Source organism: Hipposideros armiger, unplaced genomic scaffold (genome assembly GCF_001890085.2).
Source record: "Hipposideros armiger isolate ML-2016 unplaced genomic scaffold, ASM189008v1 scaffold_7, whole genome shotgun sequence".
Taxonomy (NCBI): domain Eukaryota; kingdom Metazoa; phylum Chordata; class Mammalia; order Chiroptera; family Hipposideridae; genus Hipposideros; species Hipposideros armiger.
The window spans coordinates 328494-348096 of record NW_017731357.1 but is presented as its reverse complement, the minus strand read 5'-3'; the positions used below and the strand labels follow the sequence as shown (position 1 = coordinate 348096).

Below are 19603 nucleotides of genomic sequence, written 5' to 3'. Positions count from 1 at the left end.
TATACTTCCTTGGCTGAAAAGGAAGAGAGTGTAGTAGTTAACTCTTGCTGCATTACAAATTACAAAACTAGTGGCTTAAAGCAGCACAAGAGTATTATCTCAGTTTCTGTGGGTCAGGAGTTTGGGCACGGTGTGACTCGGTTCTCTTTTCAAGGTCTTTCAAGGCTGCAGTCAGTGTACTGGCTGGGCTGTGTTCTCATCTGGAAGTTTGACTAGGGAAGAATTCGCTTCCAAGCTCATTCAAGTTGTTGACAGAATTCATCTCCTTGCAGCTATAGGACTGTGGTCCCTGTTTTTTGATGTTGTTCGTTTTTTTCTGGCTTTGGTGGAGGACCACCCTCCACTCCTAGAGGCTGCTTGTAGTTCCTTGCCATGTGGCCTTCTCCATAGCTCCTCTCAAAACATGGCAGCTTACTTTTTCAAAGCCAGCAAGGGGAGAATGTTTTGCTCCAGTCTGCTACGACTAAATCTTACATAATATAATCATGGGAGTGACATCCCATCACGTTTGCCATATTCTGTTGGTTAGAAGCAAATAACAGGTTCTACCTGCCCCCACACAAGGTGTATGTGTGTGGGGGGCAGATTGCTTTAGAGTGTCAGTCAGAAAGAGCATTTCTCCTATTTTCAGAGGTCAGTTTTCATTTCTGTACTTTACCAGGGATCTTTCTGGGCTCAGTAGAATATCAGAATGTATTTATACGTTTCTATGTGTCTGTGTCATACAGAAAAACTTACAGAATAAAATGCACATAAACAGGAGCGTAGCAAATTTCCCATCTATCCAAAGAAGGCTTTGACTACATAATGGTGAGAAAGAAACCTTGCTACTTTTCCATGTAGGACAGCTGGTCCTAGAACATAAAGTGACTCAAAAGCTTGAGACCTTAAGGCCTGCTGCCTTAGTGAGAATAGTAGTCTTTTAGTTGCAAGGGATAGGCCACCTGGGATACGGGAGCAATTTTTTTCTGTTATAAAAGCGAGAACCTGATATTGTATGACAAAGCTAGCTTTGGTATTAGAAGAGATTGATTCCATTTTGCTCTGGCTTATTTCATCTCTGAGGTAATTTGTTTTGTCATCATAACATGGGCATTATCACGCCTACCTCTCATAGCTATTATTTATTGAAATTTTATGTTCCAAGACCTTTATATTAGATAATCTGATGGTTTCCCAAACTTAAGCAATTGTAAGACTCTCCTTGGATGCTTCCTTCATTTAAAAACGTATTTAATAATTATATCAGTATGGACTCATGTATATTTATACTTCGGTTTATAATCTAGTATTACATAATTTATTGTGTTGCTATAATTGTTCCATAAATTAGTAAAGTCATGTCTATTATTTTTCTCTTTTCAATTCCATTGATTTCTGATCTTGATTATTTTATTCCTTCTTGTTTTAGGTTTATTTTTTTCTTTTTCTAAATTCTTGAGGTTGAGTACTTAGGTTATTTCAGATTTTTCCTCTTTTCTAATATAAGAATTTTAGTGCTATAAAATTTCCTTTAAACACTGCTTTAGCTACATCCCATTGATCTTGATGTTTATTTTCATCTAGTTTCGTATATTTTTAAATTTCCCTTGAGACTTCCTCTTTGACCCATGGGCTATTTAGAAGTGTGTTGATTAGTTTCCAAGCATTTGGAGACTTTCCTGCTGTCTTTCTGTTATTGATTGCTAGTTTGAGTCCATTTTTATCAGGGAACATAATCTGTATGATTTCAGGTCATTTACATTTGTCAAGGTTTTGTTTTATACCCCACAATATGGTTTATCTTGGTGCATGTTTCGTGGACACTTGAAATGAATGTGTATTCTGCTGTTGTTGGGTCCTATTGTTTGATGGTGTTCTTCTGTATCCTTGATGATTTTCTGCCTCATAGTTTTATCAATTGTTTAGAGAGAGCTGTAGAAGTCTCCAGCTGTACTTGTGGATTTGTCCATTTCTACTTTGAGTTCTATCAGTTTTGCCTTATATATTTTGAAGCTCTGTTGTTAGGCACATTCATATTTAGGATTGTTATATCTTCTTGGTAAATTTATTATCATGTAATGCTCTTCTTTGTCTTCGGTAATTTTGTTTGCTCTGATGTCTGCACTATCTAATATTAATATAGTTTCTGGCTTTCTTTTGATTCATGTTTGTGTGGTATATTTTTTCCATCCTTTTACTTTCAATCTACATACATGGTATTTGAAATGAATTTTTTGTAGATAATATATAGTTGGGTCATTTTTTTAAAGATTTTTATTGGGGAATTGGGGGGATGGGAACAGTATTGGGGAATTGGGGGAAGGGGAACAGACAAGTTGCTGTCCTTTTGTTCTTCAGTCTAGTTGTGGAGGACGTTGCTTCACTGGCCCAAGTTGGCACCATCATTGCAATCTTCCCGCGCGAGGCAGATCAGTCGCTGGCTTCTGGATGGCCACTCACTGCGGCTTCTGGCCGCTCATGCTGGCTGCTGGCTACATACAGTAGCCCATGGCAACCCACTGCCACAGGGGCTGCAGCCTACGCCGTCGCCGGCGACTCACGGCTGCCCAGCTCCAGGTTGAGCTGTTGTTCAGCATCTTAGCTATAGAAGGCAGTGTCACTGGCCCTCATATGTGGGATCCGAACCGGGGCCCTCTGGCATCCCAAGCCAGTTCTTAACCATCGCGCCACTTGGCTGGCCCAGTTGGGTCATTTTTTTAGTCTACTCTTACTATCTCTTTTAACTGGCATGTTTAAACCATTTATATTTTATGTAACTTTTGATATTATTTGGTTTAAATATGCCATTTTATTGTTTATTTTCTATTTGTTCTCTAGTTTTTTCTGTTCCTCTGATTTATCTTCTGTCTTCCTGTGGATTACTTGAACATTTTTTTAAATTCCATGTTGATTTTTCTATAGTGGTTTTGAGTGTGGCTCTTTGTGTAAATTTTTAGTGATTGCTCTTGGGTAGCAACCTTCAAAAGGGGGACCCTTTACATCCTTAACTTATCAATCTACTGCTCTCTACATTTTACCACTTAGAGTGAAATATAGAAAACCTACCACCATTTAGGTTCATTTACTCACCCCCCCCTACACCTTTATTAAATAATTGTCTTAAATATTTTCTGTTCTTAAATTGAGAACTACTTTAGACAATGTTGTACTATTTGCTTCAACCATCAAACATTATTTGCAAAACTAAGAGGAGGATAGCCTATTATGTTTACCCATATTTTTACTCTCTTGTTCTTCCTTTATTCTTTTTTTTTAAGATTTTATTGGGGAATTGGGGGAGGAGAACAGTGTTGGGGAATTGGGGAAGGGGAACAGACAAGTTGCTGTCCTTTTGTTCTTCAGTCTAGTTGTGGAAGACGTTGCTTCACTGGCCCGTGTTGGTATTATCATTGCACTCTTCCCGGGTGAGACAGTCACTCACCGGCTATCGGATGGTTGCTCACGGCGGCTCACTGCAGCTCACACGGGCTGCCAACTGCTCACGCTGTCTGCCAGCCACTCATGGTAGCTCATGGCAGCCCAGCTCCAGGTTGAGCTGTTATTCACCATCTTAGCTGTAGAGGGTGCCGTGTCACTGGCCCTCATGTGGGATCTGAACCAGGGCCCTGCTGCTCAGAGCTGGCGTCCCAAGCCAACTCTTAACCAATGCACCACTCGGCCAGCCTTTTCCTTTATTCTTGATGTTCTAATTTTCCTTTTGTTCATTTCCTTTCTGTTTGAAGAACTCACTTACAATGCAATGTATAGACGATGTTTTATAGAAATGTACACTTGAAACCTATATAATGTTACTAACCAATGCTACCCCCAATAAATTAAATCAATCAATCAGTCTCCCTTTAGCCATTCTTTTAGGATGAGTCTTCTGTTGATAAATTCTTTCAGTTTTCCTTCATTTGAGAATGTCTTGGTTTCACCTCCATTCCTGAAGGTATATTCACTTGGTATAGAATTCTTGTTTGACGACACTTTTCTTTTAGCGTTTCTGTCCTCCATGGTTTCTAATGAGAAATCTGCTGTCAGATAGTTGTTCCCCTGTAGGTAATCAGTCATTTCTTTTCCAGTTGCTTTTAAAATTTTTCTTTGTCTTTAGTTTTCCAAAGTTAGATTATGATGTGCCTGGGCATGAATTTCTTTTGTTTTATCTTGTTTGGAGTTTGATCAGCTTCTTGAAGCTAGGTTTATATCTTATGCACAGTTTGGGACATTTTCAGATATTATTTCTTCAACTATTTTTTCAGCTCCACCTTCTGTCTTCTCTTCTTGGGACTTCAATTGCATGAATGTTAAATCTTTTGGGGGTTTTTCCCCACAGGTCCCTTAGACTGTTCCTTTTTTTAAATTAAAAAAAAATTTTATTCAGTGTATATTCTTTCTGCTGATTAGATTGGGTAATTTCTCTTGTTCCCTTATTCTTTATTCTGCTAATTCCATTCTTCTGTTGAGCCTATTCCCTGAGTTTATTTCAGTCACCGTATTATTCCATTTCCCATTTATTATTCTTTATATCCTGTAAATCTTTGCTGAAGCTTTCAATCTTCTTGTTTCAAAAAAGTGTTTATACTTTCTCATTGAAGTGTTTTTATGATAGATGCTTTAAAATCCTTGTCAGATAATTCTAACATCTGTGTCATCTCAGTGTTAGTGTCTGTTATCACTTCTCATTCCTGGTTCTCAGTATGATGAGTGGTTTTTCCATTGTGTCCTGGATTTTTTTTGGTAGTATGTTATCAGACACTAAGTCTTATTTAAATCTGTTTTATCAGGCCTCCATAATAAATGGTCCAGTGGGGAAGAGAGGCGCTGACTCTTTACTACCAGTTTTAGAATTCCTAGGCTCCCCATCTTAGTTCTCTTATCTTGCTAGGAAGATAGTTCTATTATCTCTCTGGGAAGGGACAGGAGTTACTCACTACTCTCCTTACTACTTGGTAGGGGATGAAGATCCCTACCTTGTTGTCTCCCTGATATCAGGAGGAATGGTGGTGGTAAGGATACCTCATTACTGATGGGCTGTATAGTCCGGGCTCTCTACCTAATGTCTGCTAATACCACATTGAGGAGTAGGGGCACCTTGTTATTACTCGGTGGGAGTGGCTGTCAAAGCCTCTCAGGTGATGTCCACTGACACCACAATATTCGCCCTCAAAAAATTTTTTTAATTTTTTTTTCAAGATTTTTATTGGTGAATTGGGGGTTCAAGATTTTTATTGGTGAATTGGGGGAAGGGGAACAGACAAGTTGCTGTCGTTTTGTTCTTCAGTCTAGTTGTGGAGGACGTTGCTTCACTGGCCCAAGTTGGCACCATCATTGCGCTCTTCCCGGGCGAGGCAGATCAGTCGCCGGCTTCTGGACGGCTGCTCACTGCGGCTGCTGGCCGCTCACGCTGGCTGCTGGCTACACACGGTAGCCCATGGCAACCCACTGCCACAGGGGCTGCAGCCTACACCATCGCCGGCGACTCATGGCAGCCCAGCTCCAGGTTGAGCTGTTGTTCAGCATCTTAGCTGTAGGGGGCAGTGTCACTGGCCCTCATATGTGGGATCCGAACCGGGGCCCTCTGGTATCCCAAGCCAGTTCTTAACCATTGCTCCACTCGGCCGCCCCCCCAAAAAAAAATTTTTTAAGCATCGTTCTTGAAATATAATTCTTACACCAGGCAATTTATCCATTTAAAGTGTACAATTCTTTGGGTTTTAGTATATTCACAGAATTGCTTAACCATTACCACAATCTAAATTTAGAACATTTTCATCACCCCAGAAAGAAACCATCTACTGATTAGCAGTTACTTCCCAATTCCCCCACTCCCAGCCCCTGCCAACCACTAATCTAATTTCTATTTCTATGGATTTGCCTGTTGTGGACATTTCATATAAATGTAATCATACAGTATATAGCCTTTTGTGTCTGGCTTCTTTCACTTAGCATAACATTTTTGAGGTTCATTTATGTTTTAGAATATATCAGTACTTCATCGTTTCATGACTGAATGATGTTCTGTTGTAGGGATATATCACATTTTGTTTATCCATTCATTAGTTGATGGACAATTGGGTTGTCTCCATTTTTGTAGTATTATGAATATAATGCTGCTATGAACATTCATGTACAAGTTTTTAGGTACACATGTTTTCGGTTGTCTTGAGTATCACCTAGGTGTGGAATATAGTAAATGAGTCATATGGTAACTCTAGCCATTTGAGGGAATGCCAATTTTTCTTAAGGGGCTTCAATCAGTTTACACTCCCATCAGCAGCGTAGGAGGGTATTTAAAATGTGTTGTTGCTGTGGGCACCAGAGACTTTAAATTCTTCTAGTGACCTTGTTTTTGTTTCCTCTCTTGGCTTAGTCTTCCCTTTGTGCTTGTCCTGACAGAGAGTCTGTCTTTTGAAGCTCCCCCAGCTGTAAGCCACTGTTATTACCACCGGTGGCTTTAGCATGGTGGTAGGGCATGGGGAGGAGCAGTGTTCTCTCATCTTCCAATTACATCTCAGTCTTTGAACTGCATAGTGGTCCTACATCTGGGAGTGAAAAGGGGAGGTGGACTTAAGGGGTAGAGTTTTTTGCCCCTGCTGCCTATTCCCCTATCTGCCTGCAGCAAGTATCCTCTGGGATTCTCAGTCTATGTCCTTGAGGTTCTCCCGCCTGTAGATCAAGGCTTTTTTCCCCTTTAGGTAACACCTGGAAGCTGAGGCTGGATGCTTTCCCTTTCCCCCAGCACTAGTGAAATGATATCAGTGCCCTCACTTGATATCAATTCCCCTGAAGATGAAACCTTTTGTTCGGTAAGGGAGCCAGGATACTGAGCCCCAGGCGCCCAGACAGCACCACTGGGGCAGCTTTTCTCCAGCTTTTCCCCCATCTTCCCTAAGAGAGCCAAGTTGGGTTTCTGGAGAAAACGCTCACAACGGGGTGGGAACCCTCTGTGACTACAGTCCCCAGGAACTTCATACTGTCACAGAGGTCCCCATTTGGTCCCAGCAATTCATCAACATTTGTAGTACAGTGTTCCTATTGTGGCTTCTCCTCCAGGTAAACAAATGCTCCTGCCCTGTGTCTCCCCACAGGCATGCGTGTCCCTCATTTGTCCTGTGACTCATTTCTCTAATGGATTCACACAAAAATCGTTAATTTGCTGCCTGTCCTGCCTTTTTCCTTTTTTTGTAAGGATGGGAGTTTTCTTCTTTCTGACCCTCTATCCAAGATGAAACCTTATTTTTTACTGGGAGTTAATCATTGAAATGCAATATAAATGATCGTTTTTCTCTGGGGCTTAGTTGGCTGCATTAATAGATACATATTTTTTTTTATGTTTAGTGCTTTGGTGAGATTCCTTAACACACCTCCCCCTGATTTATCCTTTAGAGAAGAGTTTCCTAGGGGTGTGTGAATCCCACATAGGGTTCAGAGGCTTTGGTACCTATCTTAAAGGATTGACTGCATATCATCTGTGTCTCATTTATTATGTCCAAGATTTTCATAGCACCAGAGTGAATGCTCATATATTTTAACTCAGCAGAGAACACTGTAATACCCTCAAATAGAGCCTGTTTACATCATTTTATCTGTATTTCTAACAAGCTTGATTATTTGATTTTGTGGCCTGCAGCAGATAAAAAGCACTAAGCTTGCAAATGCACACTTATTGCACAAAAAGGGACATTGAGGGATGGGAGAAAAACTTGCACAGCAAGCCTCAGATGTCATCTCATTATGAAAATTGCCCAGATCTCCAAGTCAGACTCAGTTGCTCCCCCTCCTCCATTACCAGGATGCATACACCTCTGTTAGATACCGGGTAAGGGAAATAATCAAACCTACCAAAGCAGCCCCAAAGTACACTGCTTTGTGGCAATTGATGTTCCAGCTAATGGCAGCCCATAACCATCAAAAATGTCCCATTTATTTTTTATAAGAAACTTGAGAATAATTTTAAACTATTTGAAAAATATTTCCATGAAAAATATTTACATGATTTTTTTCAAGTTTTAAACGTAGAAATCGAATAAGCTTTGCTTCATTGGAAAAAAATCAATGTGGGAAACAATGTCTTGGCAATACTGGGTACCTTTGTTATCATATAAGAACAAGCTTGTATTCTGTGCTAGGTTTTCACTGTTTTAAGTGGTTGATTCTTCTAGGTAACCTGGAAATCTTTTCTTGCCTTAAGATTGTAGAATTCTAAGAAAATTGCTTACGGTTAACTATTTAAATATAGTTACTATGTTTGCAGCCGTTTTTTGTGCTTTTGGAGGTGACACATCTGTTTGTGGTCAGTTATATATAGTTTCAGATTTAAATGACTATGAATCAAAACTGATCAATCTCTCGCTGCTTCATTCACATGAACCAGACAGTGTTCCCCTTTGTGTCATACAGGAAGTAAATGTTTAGCTTTTCCTCTAAAAAATGTCACATAAATGTTCAGACTAGCTGTGCTTTAAGAAACTGTGCACTGAGAGATGTTAATGAGAGCGGTAAAAGCCAGAGCTGTCCATGAAGGGCGTTTTCATTTTGTGGCTCTGGCAGGTTAAGCATTGATATTCTAATTGAATTCATAGTGAGACCTCCTTTGTTTCTGGGAGCATCTGAGAGGCCAAGATGTGCATGCACTGTTGGACTTGGCATAGCTTCTGGGCTGTATGTTAGCCTGTGAATCCCCTCTTTGACCATAAATGAGCAGATATCTGGTAAGTACAAAGCCTTTTTGTTTCAGGAACTTTTGGGGAAACTACCAGTGCATATAAAATAGACACACAATTAAGAACTTGTAAAACTTCTCAACTTCATTACCTAGGTCAGTGTCAACATCCAGATCCTTCATTCATAATCTTTAATTTAGCAACAAATGGCCATATTTTATTTTGTGAAATTTCTGCACTAACTCATGGCCTATAGAATGTTGGTTACGGCTCTTGATGGGGCTCTTGCTTGGGAGCCAAACCATGCACGTTTTAGTTGAGCCAGAAATATTTCCTTTATCCCATCAAAAACTACTTTATGGACTAGATAGAACTCAGCTATATATTCTTCTTCTTTTAGAAGTAAAGCTGAGACTGTGGTGATAATAAAATAACTGCAGCTATTAGGTTGTTGGAAAAGTCATGACACATTTTAGCAGCAAAAAACATAGAAAAATACATCATGACTTTTCCAACAACCCAGTAGAATTTATTTAGCAATTACTATGAACCCAGTACCATGCTAAGCCCTTAATGTAAATTCACCCATTTAATCCTTAACAACAACTGCTCTGAAGTAAGTGTGATTATTATCTGCATTTTACAGATGAGTAAACTGAGAGACACAGAGAATTTAGATAACTTGCCCCAAACTATTAAGTGGTGAAACCAGTAGACCAATCTAGGCTATCTGTCCCTGGACTAATTTTCCATTCTTCATAGATTTTTTATTTCACTTTTAACTATATTAAAACATTTGCCAATGATGGTCTCCTACAATAGGTAAAATATTTAAATGCTCTGGATATTAGAATATGACACAGGGGGAAAAGTACTAAATAAAAGTCAGAAAATATGAAAAGAAATTTGCGTGGTTCAAACATCAAACCATGAAACAAAATACATTCATGGAGATCCAGCTTTTGTCTCTCTTCTCCCTATTTTTCTCCCTCCCCAGAGTTAACCTTTTTTTAAGTTTTAGGTTTATCCTTTTATCATTTCTTTATGAATATATAGATGTGTGTGTGATACTGTATGTGTATAAAACTCAAATCTCTACCCAGGATATACTATAGCTATTTTATTTGACTGTATTCATTTTAAAAAACTAAAAAAAAGGCTTTTCTTATCAGAAGAAGATTCATGAGACCAGTCTGGTAAATATATTTCATATCACTTTGCAGATATCTGCCTAAGTACTGAACTTACATTCCTATCCCCTCTTTAACATTTTATGTTCTGCCTCATGCTTGAGATGTTTGACTTCTATAGCAAGATAAGGCAGACCTCTTGTACTCTACTTTGAGTAAAAATGCTTCTCTAGAAACTTTGAGTCTGATGCTATTTAATCTGGCTAGCTTATAAAATTGGAGTCAGGCTTATCATATAAGTCTGCTTTTTTTTTTCTCTAAAGGCAGAATGGAAAATTATAATAGTCATTGGGTTTAACCATTTACTCAAGAAAAATAGGTATGAGTTGACTGGTGTTCCTGCAGTGCAAGGTTTCCCAGACTTCACAGAGCACCTGTTCCTGAAGAGTTGGTATTTCTGAAGCCATGGACAAGGGCCAGATTTCATTGGCCTCTGCTTTTATATCTCTTTGTCTAGAGTCTTCATGTTACTCTTCTGTTTGGTAAATATGTGTATTAGTTTTCTAGGGCTGCTGTAACAATTTACCACAAACTGGGTGGCTTAAAACAACAGGAATTTATTTTCTCACAGTTCCAGAGACCGAAAGTTCAAAACTGGCCAGGCTGCACTCCCTCCAGCAGTTTTAGGGGGGATTCCATTTTTTGCCTCTTTCAGGTTCTGGTGACTGTCAACACTTACTGACTTGTAGATCATTCCAGTCTCTGCCTCCTCCTCCTCTCCCTCTAATCACCTTCTGCCTTTCTCTTGTAAAGATACTTGTCATTGGATTTAGGCCCCTCCCTCCAATATTGCAGAATGAACTCTTCATCTCAGATTTTTACAATTATTTACATCCCCAATGATCCCTTTTCCAAATACGGTAATGTGCACAGGTTCCAGAAATTCGGATCTAGACATATCTTTTTTTGGATGCCACCATTCAACCCACTATAATGTGTTTCCAGCTTACTTACTTAGGAAACTATACAGAACAGATTTTCATAAGCAGTTATATCAAATATGAAGACACGGCATATGCTATGTGATTAGATAATGTGGCGTTACTAAGCCCAAAGCATGCTTTTGCAATTAATTGTGAAGTGTCTCACATGGAAAATAATGAAATATTTTAGGAGGTTGAAAAATACTTGGCTCTAGTATTCTTTACAGATCTACCGTAGGATTCCCACACCACTGTCTTTTTCCAAAGACAGTAGTTTAGCACAATTGTAAATTGCTACCTCCACTTAACCACTGGCTCGTTAAAGGCATGCTAGTAATTTATCAAAATGGATCTGAGTGTTCAGGAAAATGATGTTTCCATACTAGCCACCCGGAACACTGAGCTCTGTCCAAAACATGTCAAATGGATGTCTGTGATAGTTTCTTACCCCCTTATACAAAGCATTATGTAATAAACCACCAGTAATTGTTTCCTGCTAGACGTAGCTTTCTCCCTCCATAGCACCCAATTAACTTTAATAGGCTAGGATTCTTGGTAGGAAGGTCATTTTGTTGCCTCCTGGCCACCAGCATGTTTAAGGTTAATTTCCTTCTCTACTTTGCTCAGGTCATGTTATTAATTCGAAATTTTCCCTAAGTAAAACCAATAAGCATTTGCAGAGTTGTCCCTGGAAAGTAGCAAATGGAATGAGTCATTATTCATTTAAATGGCATCATTTGATTATATGATAGTTCAATCTGAAATGTCAGTTTAAACAGAACTGCACCAACTCAGAACTAATTGCTTCATTGGATAATGCTCTGTGCCTCTACTTTCATGTTACACATAATTTGGACAGTGTTTCTCCTCAGAGAACCTTTATTAGCATTAAAGGCTAAAATGTTTGCTTGATAACCGCTCTTCCTTTGATCTTCCTGAAGTGTGGACACATTTATCTTTAGCCTGCAAGTGGTTTTTAAATTTTTTTCAGAATTAGAAATTAGTAGGTGAGATATAGACCAGTGTATGTGTGCTTTTATGTGAAAGTGTATTCCCTTGTTGCTTAAGACGCCAACTGGGACTTCATCACTGAAATCATTGCCAGGGCTCATGGCATACTTAAAAACTCATGGCATACTTTTTTTTTTCCCTGTTGTTTATAAAAGGCAGAATCCCAAAGCTTAGAATGCCACAGCCATTGAAATCACGTTTTCAGGCTGGTGAGCACATTTCTGTGTCCCTTAGTCACCCAGAGTCCCTTTCAACCAGAGGATAATAGTACAAACTTTAGATGGATCCCCATTCCCATATTGTTAGTACCTAATTGTGCTTAGAGTGCATAAAATGAACTGTGGGGGATCTCTTCATTTCCACAAGTCCAAGTTGTAATTGTACCCGTATCATCATCCCCTACCTCTGGCCTCTGAACTTTCCATATAGCTTGGGCTCCCTGGCCAGGAGTAGGGTTAAGGCTCGCACTTGGGAGCCTCTTGGTTGCCACAGTAAACATATCAGTCCTTTCCGCTTCATCCATGAGGAGTTCACTGAAAGCAATAAAAATGAATAAATCAGATAGTAAAAATTTTAAAAATGAAAATACATATATAAGAAAGAAAAAAGAAAAGAAAACTAAGGAAATTTTTAAAATATCTAAGTACAAAGATAACTAGAATAAAACTGCAAACCTTAAATATAAAAAAATTGCAATTAAAAGAGCAAAGAATACACATCTGGTAGAGAAAGAAAGAAGCATAGGAAATATAATATACATAATTATAAAATATGAGAGTTGAGACCAAATATGTGAGTCATGCCAATAAATATGAATGGGTTTAACATCTGTTAAAGAAAAGTATTTTTGGCTCACAAAGCAAGACCCAATTATATGCTGTATATAAGAGCATACCTAAAACACCTATTCAGAAAGGGTAAAAATAAAGAGATGGGCAAAGGTATACCAGGAAAATGGAAACAAAAGTAGCAGGAGTAGTGATATGGATATCATACAAAGTAGAAATCAAGCCCCCCAAAAGGAGACTTTAATGCTAAAAGCTGCAGTTCACCATAAAGATACAATACTTGGGAATAGTTATACATTGACTAACACAGCAACCACTTTATGGAGCAAAAACTATAGAAGATGCAAGGAGACATGTATAAAAACACACTAATCATTGGAGATTTTCAAACACCTCTTTCCATATCAGGCAGATTAAGTGAACAAAAAAAATAAGTGAGGAGATAGAAGGTCTAAACTACATAAGCAATAAGGTACATCTTGATGAATGTATATGAAATTCTGCAGCTTCATATTAGAGATAATAGAGAATACACCTCAAATGCCTATGGTACATCCACAAAATATGAATATTAAGTCACAAAGGAAGCATCACTCATTTCCATTAAGTAGAAATAGTATGAACAACACTGACCACAATGCAATAAAATCAGAAATTAACAAAAACAGAAAAGTCCTTCCCTATGGAAATTTTAAAATCTATTTAACAACTCTCTGGTGAAAAGGGGAAATTCAAACTGAACTTATAGTTTTTTTTTTTAAAGATAATGATAATGAAAACATTCCAGCTCAGATGCTTGCTCCATATCTTAAGTTATATGATGAAAAAAAGAAGGCAAGCATTGTTCTATTAATACCTACTCCTGATAAATTTTTCTACAAAAAATTTTACTTCCCAATGTTTCTAATGTTTAATTACAATATACTAAATATAGTACAGTAGTTCTATTTTTTCATTATATATTTATAACAATAAAAGACTTTCTAATATTTTGACCAAAATGTTTAAAGGTATAAAATATCATAATTTTCCCATTAATTTTTAAGATCACTTTTCACAGCTACTACGTGCACTGTCATTTTTATGGCCCCACAGTGCTGTGTAAAGTGGAACTGCCTATACTTTGCAAGCCCCCATACAAATAAATTTGAAAACCTGACAAGATAGATAACTTCCTATGGAAATACAGATTACCAAAATTAATCCCATTTGAGGCAGAAAGCTTAAAGAGCTAAATTTCTAAAAAAAGAAGTGGAGAAAATTATTAAGGAACTGTCCCCCCCCCCCACACACACACACACAAAGAACCAAATGCAGATGGTTTCATAGGGACCATGGTTCTCAGATTATTCTAGAGCATTGCAACAGAAGGAAAATGTCCTCTATTTTTTTTATGAAGCATACATAACCCTGATACCTAAACGTTAAAAATAAAACCAAAATAATAGGAAAGAAAACTGCAGATAAATATCACTCATGGATATAATACAAAAATATTAAATGAAATATTAAAAAACAGAATACTATTCTGCCATAAGAAAAGATGTAATAGTGCCATTTGCAACAACATGGATGGATCTTGAGATTATTGTGCTAAGTAAAATAAGACAGGAAAAGTCGAGAACCTGATTTCACTGATATGTGGGATATAAAACTGAAAGGAACAAGACAGTAACAAAAACTCATAGACACAGACAATGGTTTAGTGGTTACCAGAGGGTAAGAGGGCAGGTGGGTGGTAGATGAGGGTAAAAGGGATTAAATATATGGTGATGGAAGGAGAACGGACTGTGGGTGGTGAACACACAATGTGATATACAGATGATGTATTACAGAATTGTACACGTGAAACCTATGTTACTTTACTAACTATTGTCACCCCGATAAATTTAAAAAAAAAAAGAAAAAGAAAACAATATAATACCATATTAAAAAAATAATAAATGACCAAATGACATTCGTTCTGGAAATGCAAGTTTGTCTCAGTATTAAGAAATCTAATATTATCATACATCATATTAATATATCTAAGGAAAAACTTATATAATTATTTCCATATACACTGAAGAAGCCTTTAACAAAATTCAGTACCCAGGCATTATATTTAAAACATTCAAGAAAATAGAAACTTTAAGATACTTTTTTAACATTATAAAGTATATATACCATAGTCTTCAACCTAGTATATTATTTAATGGGGAAACACTAGAGTCTTTTCCACTAATTTCAGGAAAAAAGCAGATAGGCTCGCTATCCCCGTTACTATTCCAAATATTAGTATAGGTATTAGCCAATGCAATTAAACAAGAGAAACCAATTAAGAGACCTAAGACTAGGTAAAGAAGATGCAAAACCCTCTCTATTTGCAGATGATATGATAGTATATCTGGAAAACCATAGGAAAATCAATGATAAATCTAACAGATAATAGTTTAGTGGTTACCAGAGAGTAAGGGGTGAAGGGGCTGGTAGATGAGGGTAAAGGGGATCAAATATATGGTGATGGAAAGAGAACTGACTCTGGGTGGTGAACACACAATGTGATACATAGATGATGTATTACAGAATTGTACACCTGAAACCTATGTAACTTTACTAACCGTTGTCACCCCAATAAACTTTAATTAAAAAAAAACTAACTCGAGCAATAAAAGCACTAAATAAGGTAGCAGGATGTGAAGTTAACATATATAATCAATAGCTTTTAAAACCAGTTAGAGGATATAAACATGCCCGGGACATGTTGTAATATAAGGAATTAAGGAAATACTCCAAAAAGTATGGGATGTATTAAAAGAGCGCAGGCACCAGCCAACCTGAAAGCGCTCCAAATGACCAAAGGTGGGACAATTTCAGCAACAAAATAATAATACTAAATTATAACCCAAAGAATAAAATGATATTCACAAGTCTATAATGATATAAATAGATAAATAGGGGAGAAAGGACAGGGCTTTCTTACAGAGGAATTTGAATTAATAAATGTAGGACTGAGGGAAATAAAAAATCACCATTAGAACACCACAGGAATAATTGTTGTAGGCAAGATATCTTACCAGTGGATACTAAAATTAGTCCATGCCAGTTTGAGGAGAAACAGGATATTTTTATAATCTCAGAGTAGCTCCTCTAAGATATTTATTAATCACAAAGGGAAATACAGCAACCCAACAGTGAAGAAAACAAGCAAGACACTACCTTAACCAAGTGATCAAGTTTAACATCACTACTAATAAGACACTGGCACCATATATCCCTGACAGAATGGAATGAGAAAGGCACAGCATCATTTCTGTGGTGTTCTTGCCAAAACTCAGTCTAATCATAAGAAAGCATCACACCCAAATTCTGTCAAATACATGGCTAGTACTCTTCAAAAGTGGCAAGGTCTTGAAAGGCAATGAAAGACTGAGAAACTCACAAATTGGAGGATGCTAAGGAGACATGACAACTAATTGCAATGTGGGATCCTGGATTGAATTTTGGAACAGAGGAACACTAGAGGGGAAATCAGTAAAATTTGAATAAGGCCTGTAGATTAATTAATAGTACTCTAGCAATGATGATTTTCTGGTTTAGGCAATTGTACTCTGGTTATGCACAATGTTAACAGAGAAAACTGTGAAGGGTATGTGGGAGCTTTGTACTATTTTTGTAACTTTTCTGTAAGTCTAAAATTATTTCTGAGTAAATAATTCAAAAAATAAAGTAATGGCTAAATAAGCAATTATAAGTTATCAGGATATTTTTACTTAATTTGAGAGAGTTAAGGATTGTTTGTTTTATGCAAACTGTTTTAGAGTAACCTATATTGTTAGTTTAAATTCAAGGATCCTAAGAAAATAATTCAGAAAGGACCCCTTTACTCTTTTTTTTTTTTAAGATTTTATTGGGGAATTGGGGAGGGAGAACAGCCAAGTTGTTGTCTTTCAATATTAGTTGTGGAGGACACAGCTAGCTCAACTCCAAGTCCAGTCTCCATCTGGCCACCCGTGGGCAGCTCAGGGCAGCTGAGCTCAAGGTGCCATGTTCAATCTTAGTTGCGAGGGTGCATAGCCTACCATCCCATGCGGGACTTGAACCAGAAACTCATGTTTAGGAACATGTGCTTTCACCAGCTGAGCCAGCCTGCCACCTGTTGGCAGCTCAGCTGGGGCACAGCTCACTGGCCTGTGGGAATCAAACTGGTGACCCTGTTGCTCAGAGCTTGTGCTCTTAACCAACTGAGTCAGTAAGCTGACCCCCCCCCTTTACTCTTTATTAGATCTAGAACAAACTGGCTTCTCTGTCAGTACTTCAGTCCCCTTCCAAATAGAAGAAGGTAACCTGGCCATTTAGGAAGTTAGAGATGTCTGTCTTGTTGAAGTGTAGAGTGGGTAGGGATGGTCTTTTTAAAAGAATATTAAGTGGTGTTAGTTACTTAGTGATGGTCATCTCAACGTATGTGCATTGTCTTCCCAGGTATTCCGAAAGGACCTCATCAGTGCCATGAAAATTTCAGATTCTCATTACATTAATCCTGACAGCTATTACTTCTTTTCGGATACATGGAAAGAAGAATGGGAAAAAGGAGTCCAGGTACCAGCAAGTCCAGATGCTGTTCCACAGCCTACCCTCAGGTATTTGCATGTTTGCACCTTTGACTTAGGAAATGAATACTATTATGGTTATCTGTGTGCTTCTTAGGGAGAGACTTGGAGTGGCTAATCATACATTTATAAATATAAAGTCATATACCATGTTCACCAATTCACTCAGACTACTGGCAGATTATGCCAGACTAGGATAGGTCAGTAGTTATAATCAAGCTCATTTATTTAGGTATATAATGTGTGCCCATTTACAGGATAAAACTGTTTGAAGTCCAGTCTGAAATTATAAGATTTTTGGAGACTAGGATTTCCAAGTCTGACTCAACAATCAGTAGCATTTATTAGTCTTTGAACAGAAGCAGAGCATTAATTACATATCTCCATAATAACTTTAGTAATGCATAACACCATGAGAAGTTGCTTCATTATAATAGGGGCCTTATAGTGATAGCGTCTATAAATAGAGGGCCAAAACATTAGAGTTGTAGAATGAATAAATACCGGGAGTGCCAAAAAAAATGTATACACATGACTTGTATTCATCTTTTGTCATCGGTATATATTGAGTACTCATATTGCAATTTTAATATAGTTTTTTCCTTCCTCAAAATGTGTATACATTTGTATAAATGAAAGGAGATAGCTGGAATAATTGGGTTGACTATAAGCATGTGGCCTTCATTTGCAAAGACTTAAGAAGAAAGTTTAAGGAGGACAGGACTTTGGTTTTGTAGAAAGGTAACAGGAATTTTCTGCCAGAGGAAGTAGTAAGTTCAGCTCCTCAAGAGTAATGACGGGGTCCGCCCAAGTGGCGCGTTGGTTAAGAGCTGGCTTGGGAGGCCAAAGGGCCCCAGTTCGGATCCCACCCATGAGGGTCAGTGACACACTGCCCTCCACAGCTAAGATGCTGAACAACGGCTCAACCTGGAGCTGGGCTGCCCTGAGTCACCACCGATGGTGTAGGCTGCAGTGGAGCGGCAGTGGGTTGCCATAAGCAACCTGCAGCCGGCGTGAGCGGCTGTCCAGGGGCCGGCGACCGATCTGCCTCACCCAGGAAGAGCGCAATGATAATACCAACATGAGCCAGGAGCCAGTGAAGCAACATCCTCCACAACTAGACTGAAGAACAAAAGTACAGCAGCTTGTCTGTTCCCCTCCCCCAATTCCCCTATAAAATCTTTTTTAAAAAAACCCATTCCCTTCTCTGGCTGAGTGCTCTTCTATTGTATGTATGTACCACCTCCTCTTTATCCATTCATCCATCAACGGCTGCCTCTACATTTTGGCCGTTGTAAATAATGCAGTGAACATAAAGATGCAAACATCCCCTCAAAGTAGCATTTTGGGTTTCTTCAGATAAATTCCCAGAAGTGGGATTGCTGGGTCCTTCTTTGTCTCTTCTTATAACCTTTGTTTTAAAGTCTATTTTTTCTGGTATCAAAGTGTTGCTACCCCTGCTTCTTTTGGGTTGTTTCCATTTTCATTAAATATCTTTTTCCATCCCTTTCAGTCTACATGTGTCTTTCAATCTGAAGTGAGTTTTTAGTAGGCAGTACATATCAGGGTCTTGTTTTCTTATCCAGCCACCCTGTCCTTTGATTGGAGCATTTAATCCATTTATATTTAAAGTAATTGTTGACATGTAATTATTTCCATTTTATTATTCATACTTTTTTCTTTTAATTATTTTTTATTATGAAATACACATTTTTTATAATTCGTTTCAGCTGTACAACACAGTGCAATACTTATACTTTTTACCCCTTGAGGTGACAACCATCCTCCCCCAATCCGCTGCCCCACTTCCTCCGCAATATCATACATCATACATCTCTATTATAATTCCCTTGACTCCACACTCCAACACTATACTCCATGTCCCATGACCATATATATATATTCACTTATAGTTGACATACAATATTATACACTATCAGCTTCAGGTGTACAGTGCAGTGATCAAGCCTCTACCCCATCCATGATGCGGTCTCCCTAGCAAGACATGTGACCATCTGACACCTTACAAAATATTTACAACATTATTAATTATATTCCTCGAACCGTCTTTCATGTCCCTGTGGCAATATCATAGTTACGTATTTATGCTGTCTAACCCCTTCGCCTTCTCCCTCATCCCCACCCCCTCCCAACTAACAGCCATCAGTAGTTGTTCCTCTATATCTCTGAGACCACTTCTGTTTACTTTGCTCGTTCATTCAGTTTTGTAGATTCCACATATAAGTGAAATCATATGGTATTTGTCTTTCTCCGACTGACTTATTTCACTTAAGATAATAGTCTCTAAGTCCATCCATATCATCCCAAATGGTACGATTTCATTCTTCTTTATAGCAGAGTAATACTTCATTGTATAAATGTACCAGTTTCTTAATCCAGTCATCTCCTGATGGGCATTTCAGTTGTTTCCAAGTCTTGGCTATTGTGAATAGC

General features: G+C 38.1%; 1 protein-coding gene across 7 annotated transcripts in view; it reads left to right on the top strand.

The window, feature by feature from the left end:
* JADE3 (jade family PHD finger 3) overlaps positions 1-19603 on the top strand; it is a 113228-nt gene that overhangs the window by 65762 nt on the left and 27863 nt on the right. For all 7 annotated transcript variants that reach the window (XM_019649344.1, XM_019649337.1, XM_019649373.1 and 4 more), the window contains one exon: positions 17022-17179. In XM_019649344.1, coding sequence (XP_019504889.1) covers positions 17022-17179 — 158 coding nt within the window. The remainder of the gene's footprint in view (positions 1-17021; positions 17180-19603) is intronic.